This window comes from Triturus cristatus, chromosome 10 (assembly GCF_964204655.1).
Source record: "Triturus cristatus chromosome 10, aTriCri1.1, whole genome shotgun sequence".
In the NCBI taxonomy this organism is placed as follows: domain Eukaryota; kingdom Metazoa; phylum Chordata; class Amphibia; order Caudata; family Salamandridae; genus Triturus; species Triturus cristatus.
In genome coordinates, this window is record NC_140593.1 from 514,899,119 (window position 1) to 514,919,773 (window position 20,655).

Genomic DNA, 20,655 nt, shown 5'->3' on the forward strand with positions numbered 1-20,655 from the left:
GATGAGTTATATAGTATGGTATGGTACACTATGGTTTGGTACAATTATTGTTTTGTAATACACAATGAAACACTGTGCTGCCTTTCGGGGAGGTTTTCACTATACAACTATCACATACATATATACATTAGGATGGTATGGTATGATATGGTATGGCTTAACTTGGTATGGGATGGTATAGTACAGTATGGTATGGTATGGATTGGTATAGTATAGTATAGTATAGTATGGTATGGTATGGTATGGTATGGTGTGGCCTGTGGTGGGAAATGACTTCCGAGACCGGTGAAAATACAGGGGCCCTCGTGAAGAGAGAGGGGAGACCTGTAAGGAAACTGTAAACACACTTGAGTTTTAGACACAAGAAGACAGTGCAGTGTGAAACAAATTGGAAAAACATTGACACTGGTACACAGAGACACTGGGAGACATTAATTCTAGGAGATACTTACTCTGAGATATATGTTGGCCAACAGACACCGGAAGACACAGACATTTTGTAGATTCAGAGACAAGGAGATACAAGAGAGTCATGCACACTGATGACAAATAGACACTTGGAGACATTAACTTTGGCAGACACCAGAGACAGTGAGAGACTCTGGGAAGCCAGGGATAGTGGAGACACTGATAGTGAGAGATAGAGGCACAGAGAGACATAGTCACTGGTAGACACCAACATTAAAAGATGATCTAGGAGAAGCGCGAGCCTGGGTGAGCGCGCCATTAGGGCATGGCCCCCCAGGCCCCAAGCCACGCCCCCCCTGTGTTTCTATGTTCTGGGGATTGGCCAGCAGCCTGGTGGGCTGCTGGCCTAGCGAAGTCCTTCCGGGTCAGGCCGGGACGTATTTCCGGTCACAGGCCTGGCCCGGAAGGGGGGGGGAGTCAGGGTAGGGGCTATTTAGCCCCGGGTCTTACCTGGCTCGCCCTCTCTTCACCTGAAGCCGACCCCTGGACGAGGACAGTGGCAAGCTCCCACCCACCCGTCCCTTGGTTTTAGAGGCTTGGGGTAGGTTATGGCGAAAAGAGCCCACAAAACATTGATTTCCAGGGTAACGGGAGGCATACTTACATACTCCCAAGGCCAGCACTGAGGGGAGAGACGGTAAGCTCCTCGCAGAGAGAATGGGGACACCGGCTGGGGAGGCAAGGGCACCATGTCACGAACGCCTCCCTCGCAGCCTGGTGGTAGAGGGGTGGGCCCCGGAAAGGACGGACAAGGATCAAGGGCTAGGGGCTCAACACTCAAGGACGCAGGTGGGTTGCGCCTTGCGTGGTTCTCAGTAAGAGGGGCAAGCCTGAGGGCCCCTTGGTGCTGGGGGAAGTAGATAAATTCATAACCGGTGGTTATGATCAAAGGTTACCCCTGTAAATATGTAAAAATGTAAAGTTGATTTGATGAAGTGATTTAAAGAATATTTGTCATGTTTATGTTTATGAAGTAATGTTATCTGTTGGTTATTAAACATGGCCATTCTTCAACCCACATTCTTGGTCTGGCAAGTTTGATTGTGTGAGTGCTGGGGTTGGGGCTGGGGACTAATTGGGGGGTCCGGGCTCTAAAGACAGGAACACTACGAGGTGCAGACAGTGGTGCATGTGGTGGTCACTAGTAACCATGTTTGGGGACCATAACCTATTTTTCATCATCATCAGACTGACCTAGAGCAACATAGAGAAAGGCAGAAAATCAATAAAGAAGAAGGGAGAGAAATTCTAAAAAGCAGCAACAAAAAGGGGCAGCAGAGATAAAAAAAAAAAAAAGAACCTGCAAAAGTGAGATAAAGCAATAGAAAGTCAAGGATTTTGAAAAAGGAGGCATGAGGAGGACTCAAGGCTAAGTAGGTTTGGTATTCTGCAGCTCTGGTATTTGGCAGCACCAACAGAAGGCCCATAAGGAAACCTCTGGGGCCCCGTACATATTGTTTTACAAATTAAGCAATGGGAAGAGACACAGGGAGAGATAGACATCAGGAAATATGGAAGATGCTCGAGTGCCAGTGACCCTTGGACAGGGTGGGACTGGAGAACCAAAATCAGCCTTGGCATAAATGCTGAAATCTGCCCAGCTCATTTTGTCTTCTCGCTCAAGTTCTTTCTTCCTATCCACTCTCGGTCTTTTCTTCTATCCTCTGCTCGCTTTCTCTCTTTCCGCCCCCTGCCACCCTCTACTTCTCTCTCTCTTGAATCCTTCTCTTGCCTGCTGCAATCAACCCCAGGTGCTGGGGACAATGACAGTGGCATCATAGCAGCTCTGGGCTTTCAAAACAGCCCCCATGGGCTCCAGCTCACTGGGGAATTGTCCGGTGGAATAAAAAGCCGGTTCATCCCTGCGCTTCGAGACACAGACTCATACTGACGCAGAAATATAGGGACAAGGGGAGACACTGGAATGCAGAGGAGATATGTTCACTCCTATGTTCCATACAGACTATGGTCTGCTGGAAGCAATACACATAAGCAGAAAGTCACCCTCCAGAAAACCTGCAGCCAGTGAGGTCATGGCAATGGCAGAGGTGTGCTGTACAAACACAAAGTAACAGGTCATTGCAGGACATCCAAAAGGGGTATTTTTCTCTCAGTAGGTAAATGACTACATAACCCTAATTTCAATTTCACCCTTCACTCTGTCTTTCATCTCAGGTCCTCTGGACAGTGTTGCACTTCTCACAAACATCGTCTGAAAAAAAGGCCCTTTTCGGCTTTGAAAGGAAGGAAGTTAGCAGTCTTTCCATTACTTGGTTCATATGGGCTTAACGAAATTCCAAATAAAATGCCATCTTACGAAAATGAAGCGGCCCAGCTTCTAATGGACGCTCCTAGGTTTTCAGATGCCAAATCTCTTTTGTCAACATTATATTGGCATTCTAATAAAAACATGCATCCATCCATTTATATCTATCCATTGTTCTATCTGTCTATATCCGCATATAGGTCTGTCTATCATCTATTACTGTGCTTTTATACAAAGTAACAAACTTTCAAGTGTCATGAATGGCGGGCACTAAGGTGCTAAACTAGTGTTCTGGAGTGGCCACTAGGCAACACCAGGACTCTCTATAAAACGTCTAACTAAAATATAGAAACATAATTTTAACTTTTAATAATATTTTGCAGGTCGTGCTGATGCGGCTGGTGATTGCTGACAGTGAACTTAGGTTTTATTTCCATATTCATTTATTTGGGGGTATTGAGAGCTCATTGATGTAACCCTGTAACCCTCTTCAGAGTGAAAATTTGGCTTAATTTGTTCAATTCATCTATACTAATCAAACATACACACACTGCTCCTTCTTGCATTTGCTCTTTCCCTTCCGAATTATTCAGACAGACAGACAGACAGACAGACAGACAGACAGACAGACAGACAGACAGATAGATAGATAGATAGATAGATACTGTACTCAGAACCTCTTGATGTAATTATTGGACCAATATAAACAATTACAAATTATACATCCTCTCTTACATCTGTGAGTGCATGTGTAGGTGTGCTGTGCGTGTGTATGTGTACAGTGAAAAGATTCATAATGGGTACCTCTGCGGTATAGTGGACTAATGCTATTGATTACTGCTGGTGCCAGGCTAGTAAAGGCCAACAGAAGTACAAGTTAGCTTTGCTGGACCACAGTACACATTACACATTGATATATTATGCATAGTTTCATTTTTTTAAACAATTACATTTTTATTGAAAAATTTATTGTGCTTGTACTTTAAATGTATATGCGTCTACCTTCCAGTTAGCCACCCATGCTCACCAATCTCGCTCTGCCCGCAGGCCTTCCAGCAATAGCTCTCTCTGTCTAGAATTTAAGCAGGGGCAAAGATTCCATTGGTGTAACAGTGTGTAAATCAATCCATCCATCCACTCATCCACCTGGCACCTCATAAGTTCAGTTCAGCGTTATCTGTGCATGTACCTGATTCAGACATATATTCCTGGCAGTAAAGACGGTCCCAGGTTGTCCCTAATTATGAATCTCGCGAGGTCTCACCGCCCAAAAGAACATCTTAATCCGCCTCCGCGTTATTTCGCTGCGGGATCTAAATCTCCTGTTTAGCATTCTAGACAGGCCGAGCCACGGAGGGCAATATTAAGGTGTCATGCGGGGTCGTGTGACTGTACTCCGGGGGGTGGAGGGGGCTCGGCCGGCACCCCGCTGCCTCGGTCTGATGAGAATCGTCCAGACCTCGTGTCATGACGGGGAATCTGATGAGGAGATTAAAAGGGGGTAGTTCTGAGGCGGACAGGGTCTTCCATGCACATCTCTGTTTGCAGAAAGTGAAGTCCTGTAGCCTGGAATGCAAAGACAGGGTCCCCCAAAGGCCTGAATTATTGTCTCAGAGATGGGGATGAGAGACGGGGGGCCCGGAGGGCAGACTGATGGGGGCTTCAACAAGTATTTGGAAACAAGCTCTTGCATTTAAAATTCAAATACTCGTCTGAAGTGACTTGGAAATGCGGCCCTGCTGTGCAAACAGGGATTGTGGGGCTCAGGGGTTTGGAGGGGATGTGTGTGAATTGGCACTTTGGGGCTGTGCACCTGAGCAAACAGGAGTTAGGGGGAGAAAGAAAATGGGAGAGTGAAAATGGAAGTGGCCCCTCTCTTCCAAGAGTGTCTCCATTTATTGCATGAGCCTGTGACGACAATGGCAACCCTTTATTGGGTTTTAATTAGGGGCGCCCACACAAGGGCTGCTCGGAGCGGCAGATTTTCTCACCTCTGCCAATTCACTGGCATGTTTGGAGAGTTGCTCCACTACTTGATGTATTCATCGCGCCCAGAATGTGCAAACAAAGCGCTAGCGGGGCCGGCCTCGAGGGGGCAGCGCCGCCCAGGGGTGCTGTTTGCTCGCCAGGACCCCTCTGCACACAAGGCGCAGAGCTTGTTTGTTGCCATGTCTTTCCCAGGAGCTCCCTCTGATCTGTTTAACTTACTAAGCAGGTGCGATAAAGCCGTTAGCGAATCAATAAAATCTAATTTCGCCCCCTTGTCTTTCCCTGGGACGTCATTAGTGTTGTTGCAAACGAGTTAACGCTCAGTGTGTTTATCTAACAGATACATCCATCAGCTGAGCTCTGTGTTATATGCTCATACGGGTCTGAGATTGCATGTAATCGGTACGGCTGGTTGTTTTCACACATGTATTACACCAATGGGGAACTTTAAATATTACATGCATTTGTAAAGTGTAATGATGTACGATAAGGCACGAAAAACATACAATTCCTGCCTAAGTATAGGCCTTTTGCAACTAGTCTGAGCTACTTAGGACACCGTCTGAGCGTGTCTGTCTCGTTTTTCTCACTATCAATAGCTCCTGGTCTTTGCGTTTCACTCCTCTGTATGTCTCTCCCTCTAACTGTGATCCCTTGCCTGTGTATCTGTCCTCCTATCTCACTTTGTCACTGTCTGTTTCTTATCTTTTTATCTCCTGTGCTATCTCTATTTGCCGTCTCTATCTTCCTGTTACTGTCTTTGAGGCGACCTATATTTCTCTCTCGCTTTCTCTCTTTTTCTTCCAGCGTTCTCTATACATTTCTGTTTTCATACCCGCTCCCCTCAGTATTTCTGCATGTCACCATTTTCCATACCACTCTGTCTCTTTCCTGTTTTATCTCTTTCCTTAGCTTTCCTTTATCTATATATAGTCCCACATGTGCCGGTGTGTGTGGGCTATAGTTAAAATAACAAGACAGACGCGCTCTGTTAATAATCAATGAACAGGTGTTAACTCACATTTGAAGTGATACAACGTTAATAAAAGGCATTTATGTTGTCCTTTTTTTTTTTTTTACAGAGAACTCGGTAGCTGCAAAATCGGGAGGCTGCTTCCCAGGCTCTGCCACGGTGACCTTGGAGCAAGGGGTGAGGATTCCCGTGAAGGACCTGCGGCCGGGGAACAGGGTGCTCGCCGCGGATGGCCAGGGCAAGCTGGTCTACAGCGACTTCCTTTTGTTCATGGATAAGGAGGAGACGGTCAGGAAAATCTTCTACGTGATAGAGACCTCTCGGCCTCGGGAGAGGCTCCGTCTGACCGCCGCTCACCTCCTCTTTGTAGCCCAGGCGCACCCAGGAAATGACAGCGGGGGCGACTTCCGGTCCACGTTCAGCAGCGCAGGCTTCCGCTCCATGTTCGCCAGCAGCGTGCGGCCGGGGCACCGGGTGCTCACAGTGGACCGGGAAGGCCGGGGGCTAAGGGAAGCCACGGTGGAGCGAGTGTACCTGGAGGAGGCCACGGGGGCCTACGCTCCCGTCACTGCACACGGGACCGTGGTCATAGACAGGGTGCTGGCCTCCTGCTACGCGGTCATTGAGGAACACAGCTGGGCGCACTGGGCCTTCGCCCCTCTGAGAGTGGGCTTAGGGGTCTTGTCTTTCTTCTCCCCCCAAGACTACTCCAGCCATTCCCCGCCAGCGTCCTCTCAGGCAGAGGGAGTGCACTGGTACTCAGAGATCCTCTACCGGATAGGGACATGGGTGTTACAGGAGGACAATATCCACCCATTAGGAATGGCAGCAAAGTCCAGCTGAAAACCAGCCTGGGAGCCAGTTTAAACACTTTCAGAACAATTAAAACAAAAGTAGGACTGTCCAAAGTAGACATTAAGTAAACAAAGACCCCGGAAGTTTGTTTATCTTTGTTATGTTTTATACCTTTATTGTTGTAGTCTTTATTTGTTCCGTTGTTCCCTTGCCTGTTGGATATTTATTTCTTCGGGAATGCCAGATGAGCCCAGCTGAAAGCCAATTTCTTCAAAGCGCTAAATTAATAGAAATAAAAGCAGGACACGCCAAATAGACGTCAAGTAAAGAAGTACGGCAGACGATTTCATTTTGTGTTGTGTTTTAGGCCTATTTTTTTGTTGCTTTGTTTTATTCTTCAAGTTTTCCGCCCCCTCCCCCTACACCCTAGATATTTATTTGTTTGTTATTTCAATTGATGTTTTTAATGATATGAATGGGACCTTCCAGAGCCTTTAATTCTTTGTGTCGATAATTTATTGTCAAGTTATGCTTTGTTTCTTCTGGCCGCACTTGGTAACACACAAAGGAAGTGGGTTGCGAGGCCAGGAAAAAATACGCAGAGTCTATTTTTCTATGTGTCATTCATGTCCTGAAACTTTCAGCTGAACAAAAATACAGTGCATTTATCTACATATATCTCGTCGGTTAAAGAAACGTATTAAAATACATATTTCTCGAGGGTCCATAAATTATATTTTTATACACAGAATTGTAAATTAGATTTTTTTGAGAGATCATTACTTACCGAATCACATTTCGTTTTTGAAATAGTGTAAAATATGAGAATATATTATTTTAATTTAAAAACATAGTTTTGAAAACGTAACTACATCCCTTATATATATATTTTTTTCTTATTTGTGTTTTAATATTTTCCTCTTAAAACGTTCTGGCCACTTCCTGCAAAGTTAAGACTGTTACAAAAACTTGTTATTTGCCGACAGTAACTGTTATTTTTAACTTCCAAGAGAATTTATTAGAAGATAATATTTTTTAAAAAGCGCGCACATATCGTGACGAATTCCTGAGGATGAAGACTGTAGTTTGTACAGAGGGATTAAAAAGACGTTTTGCATAAAAAAATATCGAGGAATAACTGCTGTAAATTTACTAAAATGTATTTTTGAATATTTTGTAATAGTTTTATAGTAATAAAATGTGCCATGCACAAACTGGTTAGAATATAATAACTACGAAATCCCGTTGTTTCCTGATTTATTACCCGTTGTTGAATTCACTGCAATGATTTGTTCTGAGCGTTTCATTCTTGAGGGTCTCGCGGATTTTGCCAACTTTTGACCTGACAGTGTTTTTGAAAACACCTGTTTTCCAAGGGCACTTCACTTTATACTTCCTTTTATTTTATATAAATTGCTTATGTTTAGAGATCCAAGTTTCTCTTTCCACGAAAATAAAAGTGTGTCCCACCTCTTTATGAAAACGAGAGCTGATCGCTTCACCTTTTCACTGTTTGTAACTTTTTATATCACGTTGGGCTTCGTTATTCAGCGAGCAGAGGGATTTATTGAGTTATGTTGAAAAACGTGTCGCCATTGTTGTACCAATACAGTAGTTATTGAATTAGTGTCTCGCAAGGGGTTTCCGGAAATGCAGCCAGTGGTCCGAAAACTACAGCGTATCTACATCTGCAACTCTTTCTAGGTACACACAGTGCCCCGTCTGCATCGGGTATATTCACCAAAGTCGTGCAGTGTATACGCAGGTTGCTAACCCGAAAGCACTATTAGGAGGCACAGGAACTTTCCAGCTCACCGTCTTATTACATTTGCCAGGAATCGCAGTTCTGCCTTGGATAGTGTGCATCGAAACTCACCTATGCTGTAAGTAGGTGGCGAGCGGCGTAGCGCTGGGTTATGGTGGTGGACGTCTGTACCAGCAGAACCGTCAGGCACACACGCCCATGAGTTCGGGTATTTTACTTTTGCATTATTGGAGTTGAAGTCTCGATTTCCCCGTAAAGAAACCAGGACTAAAAGTCCCAGAATGGAAAGCCTGAACTGGATTAGGTACTCGCTGATGAGGTTGGGAAATGTGAGAGCTCTTTGCCGCATGCCATCGGGGTCTCCACGCAGGGCGAGGCAGCATAGAGCAATGCTAGGCATATACACCCAGTTCATACCCAATAGGTAACCTGGTGAATCACAGCTTTGTGCATATGAACCCCGGCCCTCTGTAATGGCAGGTGATGACTTCGGAGGTATGTTCTGGTATGTAACCTGCTTATTGCTGGCATCTATACATTTGCATTAACCTCATGTTTATCTGTTTGACTGCTTTTGCAACCATGCTGTGGTTTTCGGGGATGACGTACAGTTGTACGTAATTGCCATACTACCAATAGTGATTGAGAAAAGGGTCCCTTAAATGTATCCCCCTCAGACTGTTAGAAGACACATTTTCATACGCCTCTCCCCTAACACCAGGCCAAACATTTCCAATTTTTCACGCAACACAGCAGAGCAATTTGCTGTGCTGCATTGCACAAGTGGGAAACACAGCAGAGAGCCATGCCTACCAAAAGTGGCTTGTTACCGCTGTCATCCCCTGTGCTGGCACTCTAGCAAGGCGTCTTTGCACTATGCATAGCCTTGCACCACGGTGCAGAGGGGAGTGTGTGCTGCCTAGCGTAGAATTTGTATTGAAAGTGTTCCCCCCAGTACAGATTCTTTATGTCTTGATAAATACAGAAGGTTCCCACACATTGGATGAGAGCTATGCACTACAGCACACATGTAACTGGGACATATATATATATATATATATATATATATATATATATATATATATATTACATTTACACATTTCCCGTTGCTAACACCTGCTTCAACTAGGCATTATTTTTGATGCACCACCCATTCTGTCTCTCTTAGTAGATCAGTCAGCACAGCTTATGTGTGTTTACACTGCTCCACCCCAGTAATGCCCCTCTTGATGGAAGGTAGCACAAAATATGCTTTACCCTGAAAAAGTGAGCCTTTCCAGCCAGTGGCGGCTCCTCGTGGGAGTGCTGCGGGGCGGTGCACCGCGCTATGTAATTCGTTTTATTTATTTATTTACTTAACTCCGTTCATCCGTAAGCCGGAGTTTACTACCCCCCACTCTGCCATACCCCTGCCCCCCCAACCCCGCAGCACTCCCACGAGGAGCCTGCACTGTTTCCAGCGCAAACCACCCCTTGTGTTGGATAGTAAATACCATGGGAAGCGTTGTGTTTGCACCAGTGCGAAGCCTTAGTAAATCTGGGGCCCAGTTCTCATTGACACCACATGCCACCTAGCATTTCCTAGGGGAAAATCGAGTCCGCCAATTAGTCAATTAGAAAATAGCTTCTTTTGGCTACAGTTGCAACAAATGTGTTACTGATTTTGTGCGACGTGTGATTGGTTTTATGCTCTTCTGAATGTAGATTTCAGGGTTAGTAGAATCCCCACATTTAGTTTTCTGCGTCATATATACTGAGAAAATAAGAACTCATCTTTGGTATTCTTTTTTTAAATTTGAAGTCACGTGCAGGAAAAGAAAAACAGCCGACACGTGTTTCGCCCGATGGCCCAAAAAAGCCAGGGCTTTCTCAAGGCAGGACTTCTTATGCGGTTGTTGTGGAGTATGAGAGAACGGTGCACACAAGTCTGTGGTAATCGCTGAGTTTCAACTGCGGTCCAGATGTTACTGATTTTGAACTTCTACTTTGGAAACCGCAGTGGCACCTGATGGCCAAATTAAAATACCAAGTGAAAGCAACAAACCCTATTGAACACCATGGAGAAGTGAATGCCATTATAAGCCAGTTCTAATCACCTTGAATTTACACCAGGGGAGCCTATATTTTACTGTTTTAATGTCTGCTATTATTTAGTTCTCTCTTTGTCTCTCACCGGTTGGACTCAAAATAACATTTACATTTTCTGGGGATCCCTTAGAAAACTATTAGGCAAGTAAGACTTTCCCATGGGCGAGTCCTGCACTGGCTGCCCTGTAATATATCCTTAGCTCATATTAGATTGGGCTGGAAAGGGAGACATGATGATTGGTAAAGTCCTAGAGGAGTATAAGACAAGTGGCAAGGTCTCAACAATTTATAGATCATTTCTGTTTATTAGGTTTTAAAGAACTCCCAATACTACTGCCTCCATCCCGGGGGCCAGTGTGATAAATATAAACCAAGCAAACAATAACATAAAACTTCTTCTCCCCCTCTCCACCCATATCGGACTACTCATAGCACTTATATAGCATATTAGTCTCTACCTGCACTCCCTATGTGTGAGATCAATGGTAAGGGAAAGTCCATGTCGTAGATTTTGTGCTGCAGCGGCTTAATAAGGGTTGTTAGTTGTATCTACCGGTGGGTCACGGGTTTGTGCAAAATAGTTTGAGGTATTTGGGGCAAATCAGCTGGTTGAATTCCGATGAAATGAAAAAATAAAAGGGGTCCAGACCTCTCTGAAAGTATCCAAATTGTGTTCCACATTGAGGGACATCTTCCCCACCCTTTAATTGTTCTAGATTTTATGGAGCCAGTTAGTTTGATCCACTGTATGATCAGAGCTCCAAAAGGAAAGAATGGCTTGGGTTGCTACGTCCACCATAATGGCGATTTACTGGCCCCTCAATGACTTCAGCTGAAATATCAGTCAATTGGGTAGGTGTAGGAATGTGGAGTATCATGTAGTGATGCTGGTTAAGCTTCGCAATGCAATACTCTTACAATACCCCAAAGATGATTCTTGGATTAACAATAATAAATCCATAGTTCAGTCCTAGTAGAAGAGCACTCAGGCTTTACTAGAGGAATATGTGTTAAGCATTTCAGAGTACCAACATGGACGCTAAGTAATTGAGATGACTCAAAAGAAATCCAACAACAATTTAAAAATTAAAGCACATTTTTATATCAAGTTAGACACCACAATTAATCAATCAGATACGTATAAAGTAAGTTATGGATTTTAGAAGCAAAATTAAATCAGTGCAAAACAATACTGCAAAACATTTCCATTGCAGTCAATGGTAAAAACAATAGTGGCAATCACAATTATAGGCTAATTGCGCTCATCAACATAGAAGCAAAAGTATATGGTCATGCTTACTGCAAGACCTGCAAGCATGGGTCAATAAAAAATCCTGATTCCAATAACACAAATAGGGTTCAGACCGGGTATGGGGACGATAACAAACTTAACAGCACTTGTCATCTTAGCTGAAAAAGCAAAAGAGCACAAAACCCGGCTGTTCACATGTTTCTTTGACCTCAAGTTGGCCTTTGACGAGTCCAGCGTGGCCGCTTTGGGCAAACCTGGCAGACTGGGGCATCCCAAGTTATTTGTTAAGAGCAATCAAATCGTTGTACAGAGAGACTTGGGCACAAGTCAAAATAGGAGACAGCAGCAGTGTCACAAAAAAAAAAATACTATGAACAGCCTGAAACAGGGATGCGTGCTAGCCCCAAGCCTGTTTAATTTATACCTAGCTGACTTTGAAAGCCATCTTCCACAAGAGGAGAGTCATTTCCTAACCATGGCAACACAGAAAATCAGATGCCTACAGTAGGTCCACAACATTGTCGTCTTGAGCCAAACGCCAATTGGTCTGCAACGTAGTAAGAACGCACTAAAAACCTACATGGACTAGCAAAGCTTAGAGTTGAATTTAAACAAAACCAAAGTGGTCTATCTGGTCGAAACTAAGTATAAGACATTTACCTGGCTCATTGGGGACAAAAGATCGAGGTTGTAACCACATTTAAGTATTTGGAAATCAATATGGAACATCAGATGTCCTTTAAACACCACCTTGCTGCTAGACAGGCAAAGCACATTCGCTAATATTTGGGTTTATGTTACTAATAAAGAAATTTAGTTGCCTTTCACTTGGTCACCTACTAAATATAATGGCAGCCCAATTCATTCCAACAGTGGCATACGAATGTACGATGTTATTCCGCCGCCTTTTCCCCCGCTTGGAATCACAACGCGGTCGTTACAAAGACCGCGTTGTGATTCCGCATACCATTACTCCGCAAGTCGGAACAACGACTTGTGGAGGGGGGGCGCTGGATGCTGGAATAGTATAATTTACTATTCCAACTCCAGTGTGTGCGGACACTAGGGAAGGTGTTGGATTTTAAATCCAAACCCCCCCCCCCCCCCACCCTCCGCAAGTCGTTCTTCCGGCTTGTGGAGTAATGGTATGCGGAATCACAACGCAGTCGTTGTAACGACCGCGTTGTGATTCCAAGCGGGGAAAAAGTTTCTGGGTAAACGTTGGTTACCGTGGCATACAGTATGGAAATTATGCATGACAGGGATACAGAAATGCTCAACAAGCTCCAACCAAAATCCCATAAATCTGTATTTTTCATTACAAAAGCAGCATCTCCAGCTCAGTTCGACTTGAATTTGGCTTAAAAAATAAACAACAACAAAGCATGAACACCATAATCAAATTATGCTGGAGATTGCGTAGCTCTGAGAGAGGTTCCTTAAACAACCTATGTTAGATGGAAATTGAGGATCAGCCAGTGCTTAATTTGAGCCGGTGGTTTCTGGTGCTCAGCACCAGCACTTAATCATCAATACCGGCGCTTGAGCTCTAATTTAGGACACATTAATTTTTGGTGGGCACAGGTAGATTAGGTGATTCACCCAGAATCACAGGAGCTGACGCCGAGACTTGAGCCTGGTTCTTCAGTTTCGAAGTCGCCAGCTCTGGCCATTACACTGCATCCACTCCCCATTTGAAGGTTTTGTTGGTTCTGCGTAGGCAGCGCTAACAGGGGAAATGGGCGGGTGAAAGCTGCCTTCTGACTAGAGCCCCAGCACTTTTTTTTTTGTTTCACAAAGTAACCACTGGGATCAGCAGAGGAACAAACAAAATCTCTCTTGGGGAGCATATCTAGGACAGGCAATGGACAAACTAGGTATCTGAGATGCATGGATCAGTAGCATGGAAAAAGCCACCTTTTGTCGTTTAACCAATCCTTCCACCAGATATCTGTCTAATATAAAGGATAATATTTTATTTGCAAAAAGACAACAGTAATTAACTCATATGAAAGCTTAAGACCACAGGAGTACATGTCAGTCCATTTTTCACCCGCCTTAAAACATCAGTTCATGCTATACCACTTTGGGCATATAGACACCAAAGACTCAATCCCATCCTGGAAGTGCCTGCCGTCAAATGCCTGCTGACGGCTATGCGGACACCAACAAGAGACAATAGTACCCATTGTTTGTTATGCCTGGCATTCATGGCCTAAAGGAAAAAGTTACTAAAGCCAACATTTTTGAAACTTCATATTCGCCCCTGCAGACAAGCCATTATAAAGAGTGGAGTCTCTATCCCCTTAGCATGCCAGGGAATAAAATGTGAAATACCCCTTCTTTGCGAGTGGTTTGCCACCTACTTGAAGTAGGTGGGAAACTGCGAGTGTTTTGTGGCCGCAAGTGCGGTCGCAAAACACTAGTACATAGCATGTTGACTCGCTATTAGTAGGGGACGCCCCTTCCTAATAGCGAAAGTCGCAAATGCTATTTTGCGAGTCAGTGACCTGCAAAATAGCATTTGTACATGCTATTACCCATTTTTGCGGCCGCAAACGAGAGGTTCTCCCACTTGTGGCCGCAAAAAAGGGTCGTACATCTGGCCCTTAGTGGTTTAGGGACTAAGCATGGACACGGTCAACAAGCACTTCAAAAACAGAGAATGGATATGGTCAGTATGCACTTTAAATACTCCTTGCATAATGCACACGCATTTTACAATAAAAGCCAAGGAGTAAAAAGAAGCTCTGCGTAGATTAATGAGGCACCCCTCGCCCCAAGTAAAAGGTACACAGGAGTGGGTCTCCAATGCGCAAAAACTAAAATACACGTATATACCCCAGAAATGGGGATAAAAAATCCATTTGCACAATACGAGGATGGGCCCATAATGAGCATAACAAGAATCGAGCCATACAGTGACCTTAATGGACCTAATTACGCCAAATTCTTTATATTTGACATTTCAGGTACAAATGTAACCTGTTCATTTTACGTGTATTTATCATTTTACTTGTGTGTTATTGGTCAATATTGCAAAAACCGCTATTGTTATTAGCTGTATACAATGTTTTTTTTTATTAATTATGCAAAATAAACATACTTACTTACTTAAATAGTGGCAATGGTCACTTGCAGATTGAGTTGTCTGGAACCTAAGGAGGGTTAAGGTGATGCGGGTCCCAGGATCAAGCCATGACAGTCAGTTCGATTTTACCTGGTTTGAGAAGCCTGGGTGCATTGATGTCCTGGCTGTCCTTGGCACTGAAGCGGGATCCACGGGTGAGTTGGTGTTATTGCTTACATGATGCTGTGAGGAAACAGGTGGAAAAAGTCAACAAGAAGGCAACTGCTGGCATCAGATGATGGTGTTGCGGTGATTTCTCAAGTTGCAGCATCGAGGAAAGGTAGTAGTTGCCAGACTGGAGAACCAACAAGCCTTAGCAGGGGTAAGATCAGCAGATGGTTATTTCAACGTCCGGAGGTCCATGGTAAACTTGCTGGAGGCCAGGACTACGTTTCCCACAATGCACTGGACCATCTCTTTTTGGGCAATCTTTTGGAGGGCGTGACGCCAAGCAATTCTTTGGTTCCGGTACATTGTTTTTACCTGTGGTGTGCAGGGGACCAGTGCTACTGGTCCAAGGGAGTCTGGAGTGGCCTCTGGCTGTTAAAGGGGTCCCTCTGTTTGGGGGAGATTGTCTTTGGTCCAGGATGAGTCACAGTCGTGCAGTTCCAGGAAGGTTGTCATAGGGGCAGAGTATCACAACTTTGGTTTGTGCGGCTCCTGTTGTCACAGACTCGGGTCGCTTCTGTGCCCTTTGTTGCAAATCAAATCAGTACTGAGTTCCTGGTGCCTGAGCTGGCCCTTAAATCCTATATTTAGAGTTTTAGGGGTGTGGGTGCAAGTAGCCAATAGGCTACTTACTCCAGCGGCTAACATCTGGGGGTCTGTGTCACCTTTTCTACCTAGAAACATCTATTCTACAACTTCAAAAAATGGTAGGACCCTTCTATAGCTGTACAGACCAGGATGCCCACCATAGTGGTGTGACTATCGCTCTGAGGCGTACACCTCCTGAATACCTAATGTTCCCACCTGCCCAGGTGCAAATGTGCCTGGGGGATGGGGAAGGGCTGGTTCCTCCTCTTGGAGGCAGCCTGGTTGCATATCACAGGTGGTGAAAGCTTTGAAGCTCCCTGCATTGATGTGCCATTTCACTATCCATCCTGTCAGGGAGGGAGGTGTGACCTCCTGACTGTCCAGGGCATTTTTTCTGTCTCCTGTGAGATATCACATCTCCTGGCAGGGGGTCAGATTACTGTCTTTGTGGAAGCAGCTGCTGGTTGGCTGCCAGAGCACAGGAAAGGGTGGTGCAACGAGGAGGGAAACCTCTGCGGTAGCCACCTGGGTGCATGCCACATCAACCTCAGCCTCAAAATCGTGTTAGGGGTGAGGAGGCATGTTGCTTGATAAAAACATCACATATTTCAGCAGTACCATAATGGAGCCAGCGACCTCGAGTTTGCCCAGGCGCCAGCCCATGCTATCCTGTGGACCGCTGATCACTTATAGTAGCCTTTAATTGAAAAGGCTACTATATGACATATAAGCTTGCACTTATAGGTCCACATCTTTAATATAATGCACCCTTCCTCCTCGGCTCAGTAGGCTTTCCTTAGGAGTGACTGACATATATTAAAATAGTACATTGACCTTGCAACAATTGGTGAGGACAAAATGGCGAGTTCAGCAGTCTGCACTGCTCCTGTAGTCTTCAATGGCATGACGTCTGTCATCTGTTTACTTGGGTCACTCAAGGTGGCACCAACATGCTTCAGGCTCTAGTGACCCATTTAACTCCCATGCCCTGGGTACCACTGGTACCATTTACTAGGGACTTATAAGGGGTCAAAGTTCTTGTCAAGTGGGGTATCAATTCACATGTATCAGTTTTATAGAGAGTACTGGCACTGGGGCCTGGTTAGCAGGCTTCACTGCACTGTCGGAGTCGAAAAACTGCATCTAGAAGTCCAAATGGGAGCAAAAAGTGGGGGCACTCCTGCAAAAAGGCATATTTTCTTACAGTAGGCCAAGCAGGATGTAAGCTGGGAAGAGCAGGATCTGCATACCAAAGAGTTTGTTTGATGTCATCCAGAGTTCTTTCCCAATAATTCAGTTTGGGACACTTCCATAGTCAATAGAGTAGAGTCCCGGTGCCACTGCAGCCTCCCCCTGCTTTTCCTTTGTCTTTCTGGGTACTGCTTATCTACTGTATCTGTGTAAGATGCCAATATGTGACTATTTTAGTCATAGATTGCCTGCCAGAGGCATTTCGAGCTGTGTGATATGCACAATAACAGGTCTCTTCACGTTCCTCAAATGAAAGTGTTCTCCCTATTTTGGATTCCCATTGTTTTTGCCCTGATGTTTTATCACTTGGAGGGGGTTGTAATAATAGTGCATATAATTAAGTAATTAGGCTTTATTTTTTTATCTTTCAGAAAAATCAATTTCTAAAATATCATACGGGGCCGTTCTGCATGTGACTTGATGGATGAATGTGAGAACCAGTACCTTATCTGTAGGTTTTGCATACGATCTGCCTCTTGCAGTCCATAATCGGTCTTCAGCTGATTGAAGGAAGTGATTCCCTCTTATCAAAGAGGCTACTAATCTTTGTACAGCCAGAGTGATGCCAAGCTGAGATGCGTGCTGACTGGAGGCCCGGGATAAAATCGTGGTTGTTAGTGAAGAGCGTCATTGGTGAAGGGAACATCATCCACACTTTCTTCACCGCAACCCTATCCCAGACCGCAAGAGTAGATTTAGTTATGAAGGATGAGTATAGGCCTCATGGCCTATGCTTCCGAGGTAGCCAAAGAGGCCATCTAGGAGTGTGTTCCGGTGACTGGGTGGTCCATGAAACACCAGTGCTTTTCAGATTCCGTCCTTCTCCATTTAACCATATTTCACAACTGCGCTGCCTGATAGTACTGTATTATGTTGGGGAGGCCAAGGACCCCCTCTATAGTAGGTCTATAGGCCAATTTGTTGTGCATGCGTGTTTTTTCCAGATCCACGCACATTTATTGAGTTCAGCTTGTAATGCCATTAAGGCATTGGGGCTTGGCTGTAGAGGGAGGGTTTGAAATAAAATTAGTATTTTAGGCATGGTGTTCATCATTAGGATGGCAGTTCTTCCTAGTAGAGAAGGCTTGTATTGCTGCCAGAGCGAGAGGTCTCTAGCCACCTGGCGAAGAAGTCTGCAATAGTTATTTTCAGCTGTGGCAAAGGGTGTTGCAGCAATCTGTAAGCCTAGGTGTGGGACTGATGTTTCTGCCCAGTCGTTCGCAAACTGGGCTCACAGGTTGTGTTGGTAGACAGGGTGGATGGTGAGGCCAAGAATCTGTGATTTCTGTAAGTTAATTTTGAACCCTGACAAATCTCTGAAGCATTGGAGAGCATTGTATACAGCAGGCAGAGAGTGAGTACTGGGTCCGTGAGTGCCACTATCAATCACTGGTGTATAAGCTAATGGTGTAGGCCCTCCCCACCCCAAATCTCATGATAATGCTGTTGGTTCTAATGTGCCGCTCGCAGGCTGGGACATTACTTTCCACTCTTCTGTTTCTGCTGACATCGCCCTGGAGGAGCTGACCGGCAAATCTTGAAGAACGAGTGTTTGTCAGGGGGAATAATTCTGTTGGGACTGCGAGGACCAGCGCGCTTTGTGCCCTGCTTATCCACTGCACCTGAGTCCTCTTCCCGACCCCTCCCTCACAAGGCACTTAACGCCTCGCGGCCCCCGCTTCGCGGGAGCCGCTCGCAGGCTGGGACATTACTTTCCACTCTTGTGTTTCTGCTGACATCGCCCTGGAGGAGCTGACCGGCAAATCTTGAAGAACGAGTGTTTGTCAGGGGGAATAATTCTGTTGGGACAGCGAGGACCAGCGCGCTTTGCGCCCTGCTTATCCACTGCACCTGAGTCCTCTTCCCGACCCCTCCCTCACAAGGCACTTAACGCCTCGCAGCCCCCGCTTCGCGGGAGCCGCTCGCAGGCTGGGACATTACTTTCCACTCTTGTGTTTCTGCTGAATTCGCCCTGGAGGAGCTGACCGGCAAATCTTGAAGAACGAGTGTTTGTCAGGGGGAATAATTCTGTTGGGACTGCGAGGACCAGCGCGCTTTGCGCCCTGCTTATCCACTGCACCTGAGTCCTCTTCCCGACCCCTCCCTCACAAGGCACTTAACGCCTCGCGGCCCCCGCTTCGCGGGGGCCGCTTGCAGCCTGGGACATTACTTTCCACTCTTGTGTTTCTGCTGACATCGACCTGGAGGAGCTGACCGGCAAATCTTGAAGAACGAGTGTTTGTCAGGGGGAATAATTCTGTTGGGACTGCGAGGACCAGCGCGCTTTGCGCCCTGCTTATCCACTGCACCCGAGTCCTCTTCTCGACCCCTCCCCCTGACTGATTTAGGCACGCGTAGTCCCGCGTGAGCGGGACGCGTGCGGGACGCAAACCGGGGCGAAGACCGGGCAAAGAGCGGGCCGTTTGAGGCCGTTCGAGTACGGGAGAGCTAGGGCCAGGGCCACTCCCTCTGCTCAAAAAGTGTTTGCCGTTCACTGAACCAAGGACTGGAGCTCTGGATCATGACCGCCAGAGAAACACGGAGCAAATCCGCGCTGGCCGCTGGGACGGCAACAGGTACTCTGGACATGTACTTTGCTAAGGCAGGATCGCTGCTGATTGATGAAATAACCACCCTAGAAAGGCGTATTTCACAAGAAATTAACTGGGTCAGGAGATCTTCTCTGGGACCCCTTGCACAGGCCATCTCCCCAGTACAAATGCCGGAACGTATTATAATAGATGATGGGGGGAAAACTGGTATACATGTTCTACCTGATTCAAACAGCTCGACCACATCTATCACAGATTGTGATATCTCTGCCCCTGTAGAGCTCAGTATACTACCCCTCCACTACCTAGGCTCCCTCCACCCCAAATTATTCCTAAAGCAAGTATCCCCGTCAAGGCCTCCATCACTGACAGGATTCACTCGATTGCGCAGCCAATACAGGGGGAGCGGGAGGGAGCAATCCCGAAAAGAAAAAGAAGGGCGCAAACCACAGGGGGGCGAAAGCCCAAGACATTAAAGCACAATCTGATGGGGGAAGATAACCAACACGGTCCAGTTTGTAAGGGGTCAGATCCATCCTCAACAAAAAGAGCACTCCGCCCCCATACCCCGGCCCAGACATCTCCTAGTCACAATGTTACACTCCGACAGGAGATTTTCACTTTTTCGGATATCAATTCTCTCATGAAGAAAATGTTTAATCCCCTAGAAGATCGCCTTGCAAAGCTGGAAATATGTATAGTGAACCTCCAAAAGGGAATCGACCAATTAGTGGATGCTTCAAAAATAGATAGCCAATACATGAAGCCTTCATTAGCACATCCTCCACTAAAGCTTATACAAACACACCACCCCAGATTACCCAGTCCAGAAACCCCAAATCTACAGCACCATCTTGTATAGCAAATATTAGTCCCCACGAGATGATAGCTGCACCTGTAACACGGGCACAGGGTAACGGTACAAAATATAGGCCAGTTAATTTACCCCCGGAGGCCATCCCTTATACAGTTATTTTAGCTGGCATTCCGGAATTAAAACCATCTACCAGAGAACCTATGGAGGCTCTAAAAAATAAGGTAATCCACTGGCTCTCCACTAATAGGCCTCTCCCTGAAGGTATTCATAGTGAGGTCCTCATGGTGAGGAGAGTTCCGTGGTTAGGTAACACCAGAAAAACCATTCATGGAGACTGTGTACTGATTAACTTTAGGGACCCTCGCACAGTCTCACATATATGTAGCTGGCCTTGCAACGCCCTGGGGACTTCTATCCAATCCCTTCCCCTTTCATTCTTCTACCCGTCCATCACTAACGAGCAGGAAAAGGAAGGGTGGGAATTAGTAGACAGGAGAGGAGGTAGAGGGGGTCCAAGGGAAAGAAGGGATTACCCTACTCTTGGTTTTCCCCG

The 20,655-nt window shown here is 45.7% G+C and overlaps 1 protein-coding gene across 1 annotated transcript in view; it reads left to right on the forward strand.

Annotated features, from left to right (window-relative positions):
- SHH (sonic hedgehog signaling molecule) overlaps window positions 1–7,731 on the forward strand; it is a 44,316-nt gene extending 36,585 nt beyond the window's left edge. The window contains exon 3 of the mRNA XM_085631973.1: window positions 5,806–7,731. Coding sequence (XP_085488099.1) covers window positions 5,806–6,539 — 734 coding nt within the window. The 3' untranslated portion in view covers window positions 6,540–7,731. The remainder of the gene's footprint in view (window positions 1–5,805) is intronic.
- The last annotated feature ends 12,924 nt before the right edge of the window (window positions 7,732–20,655 follow it).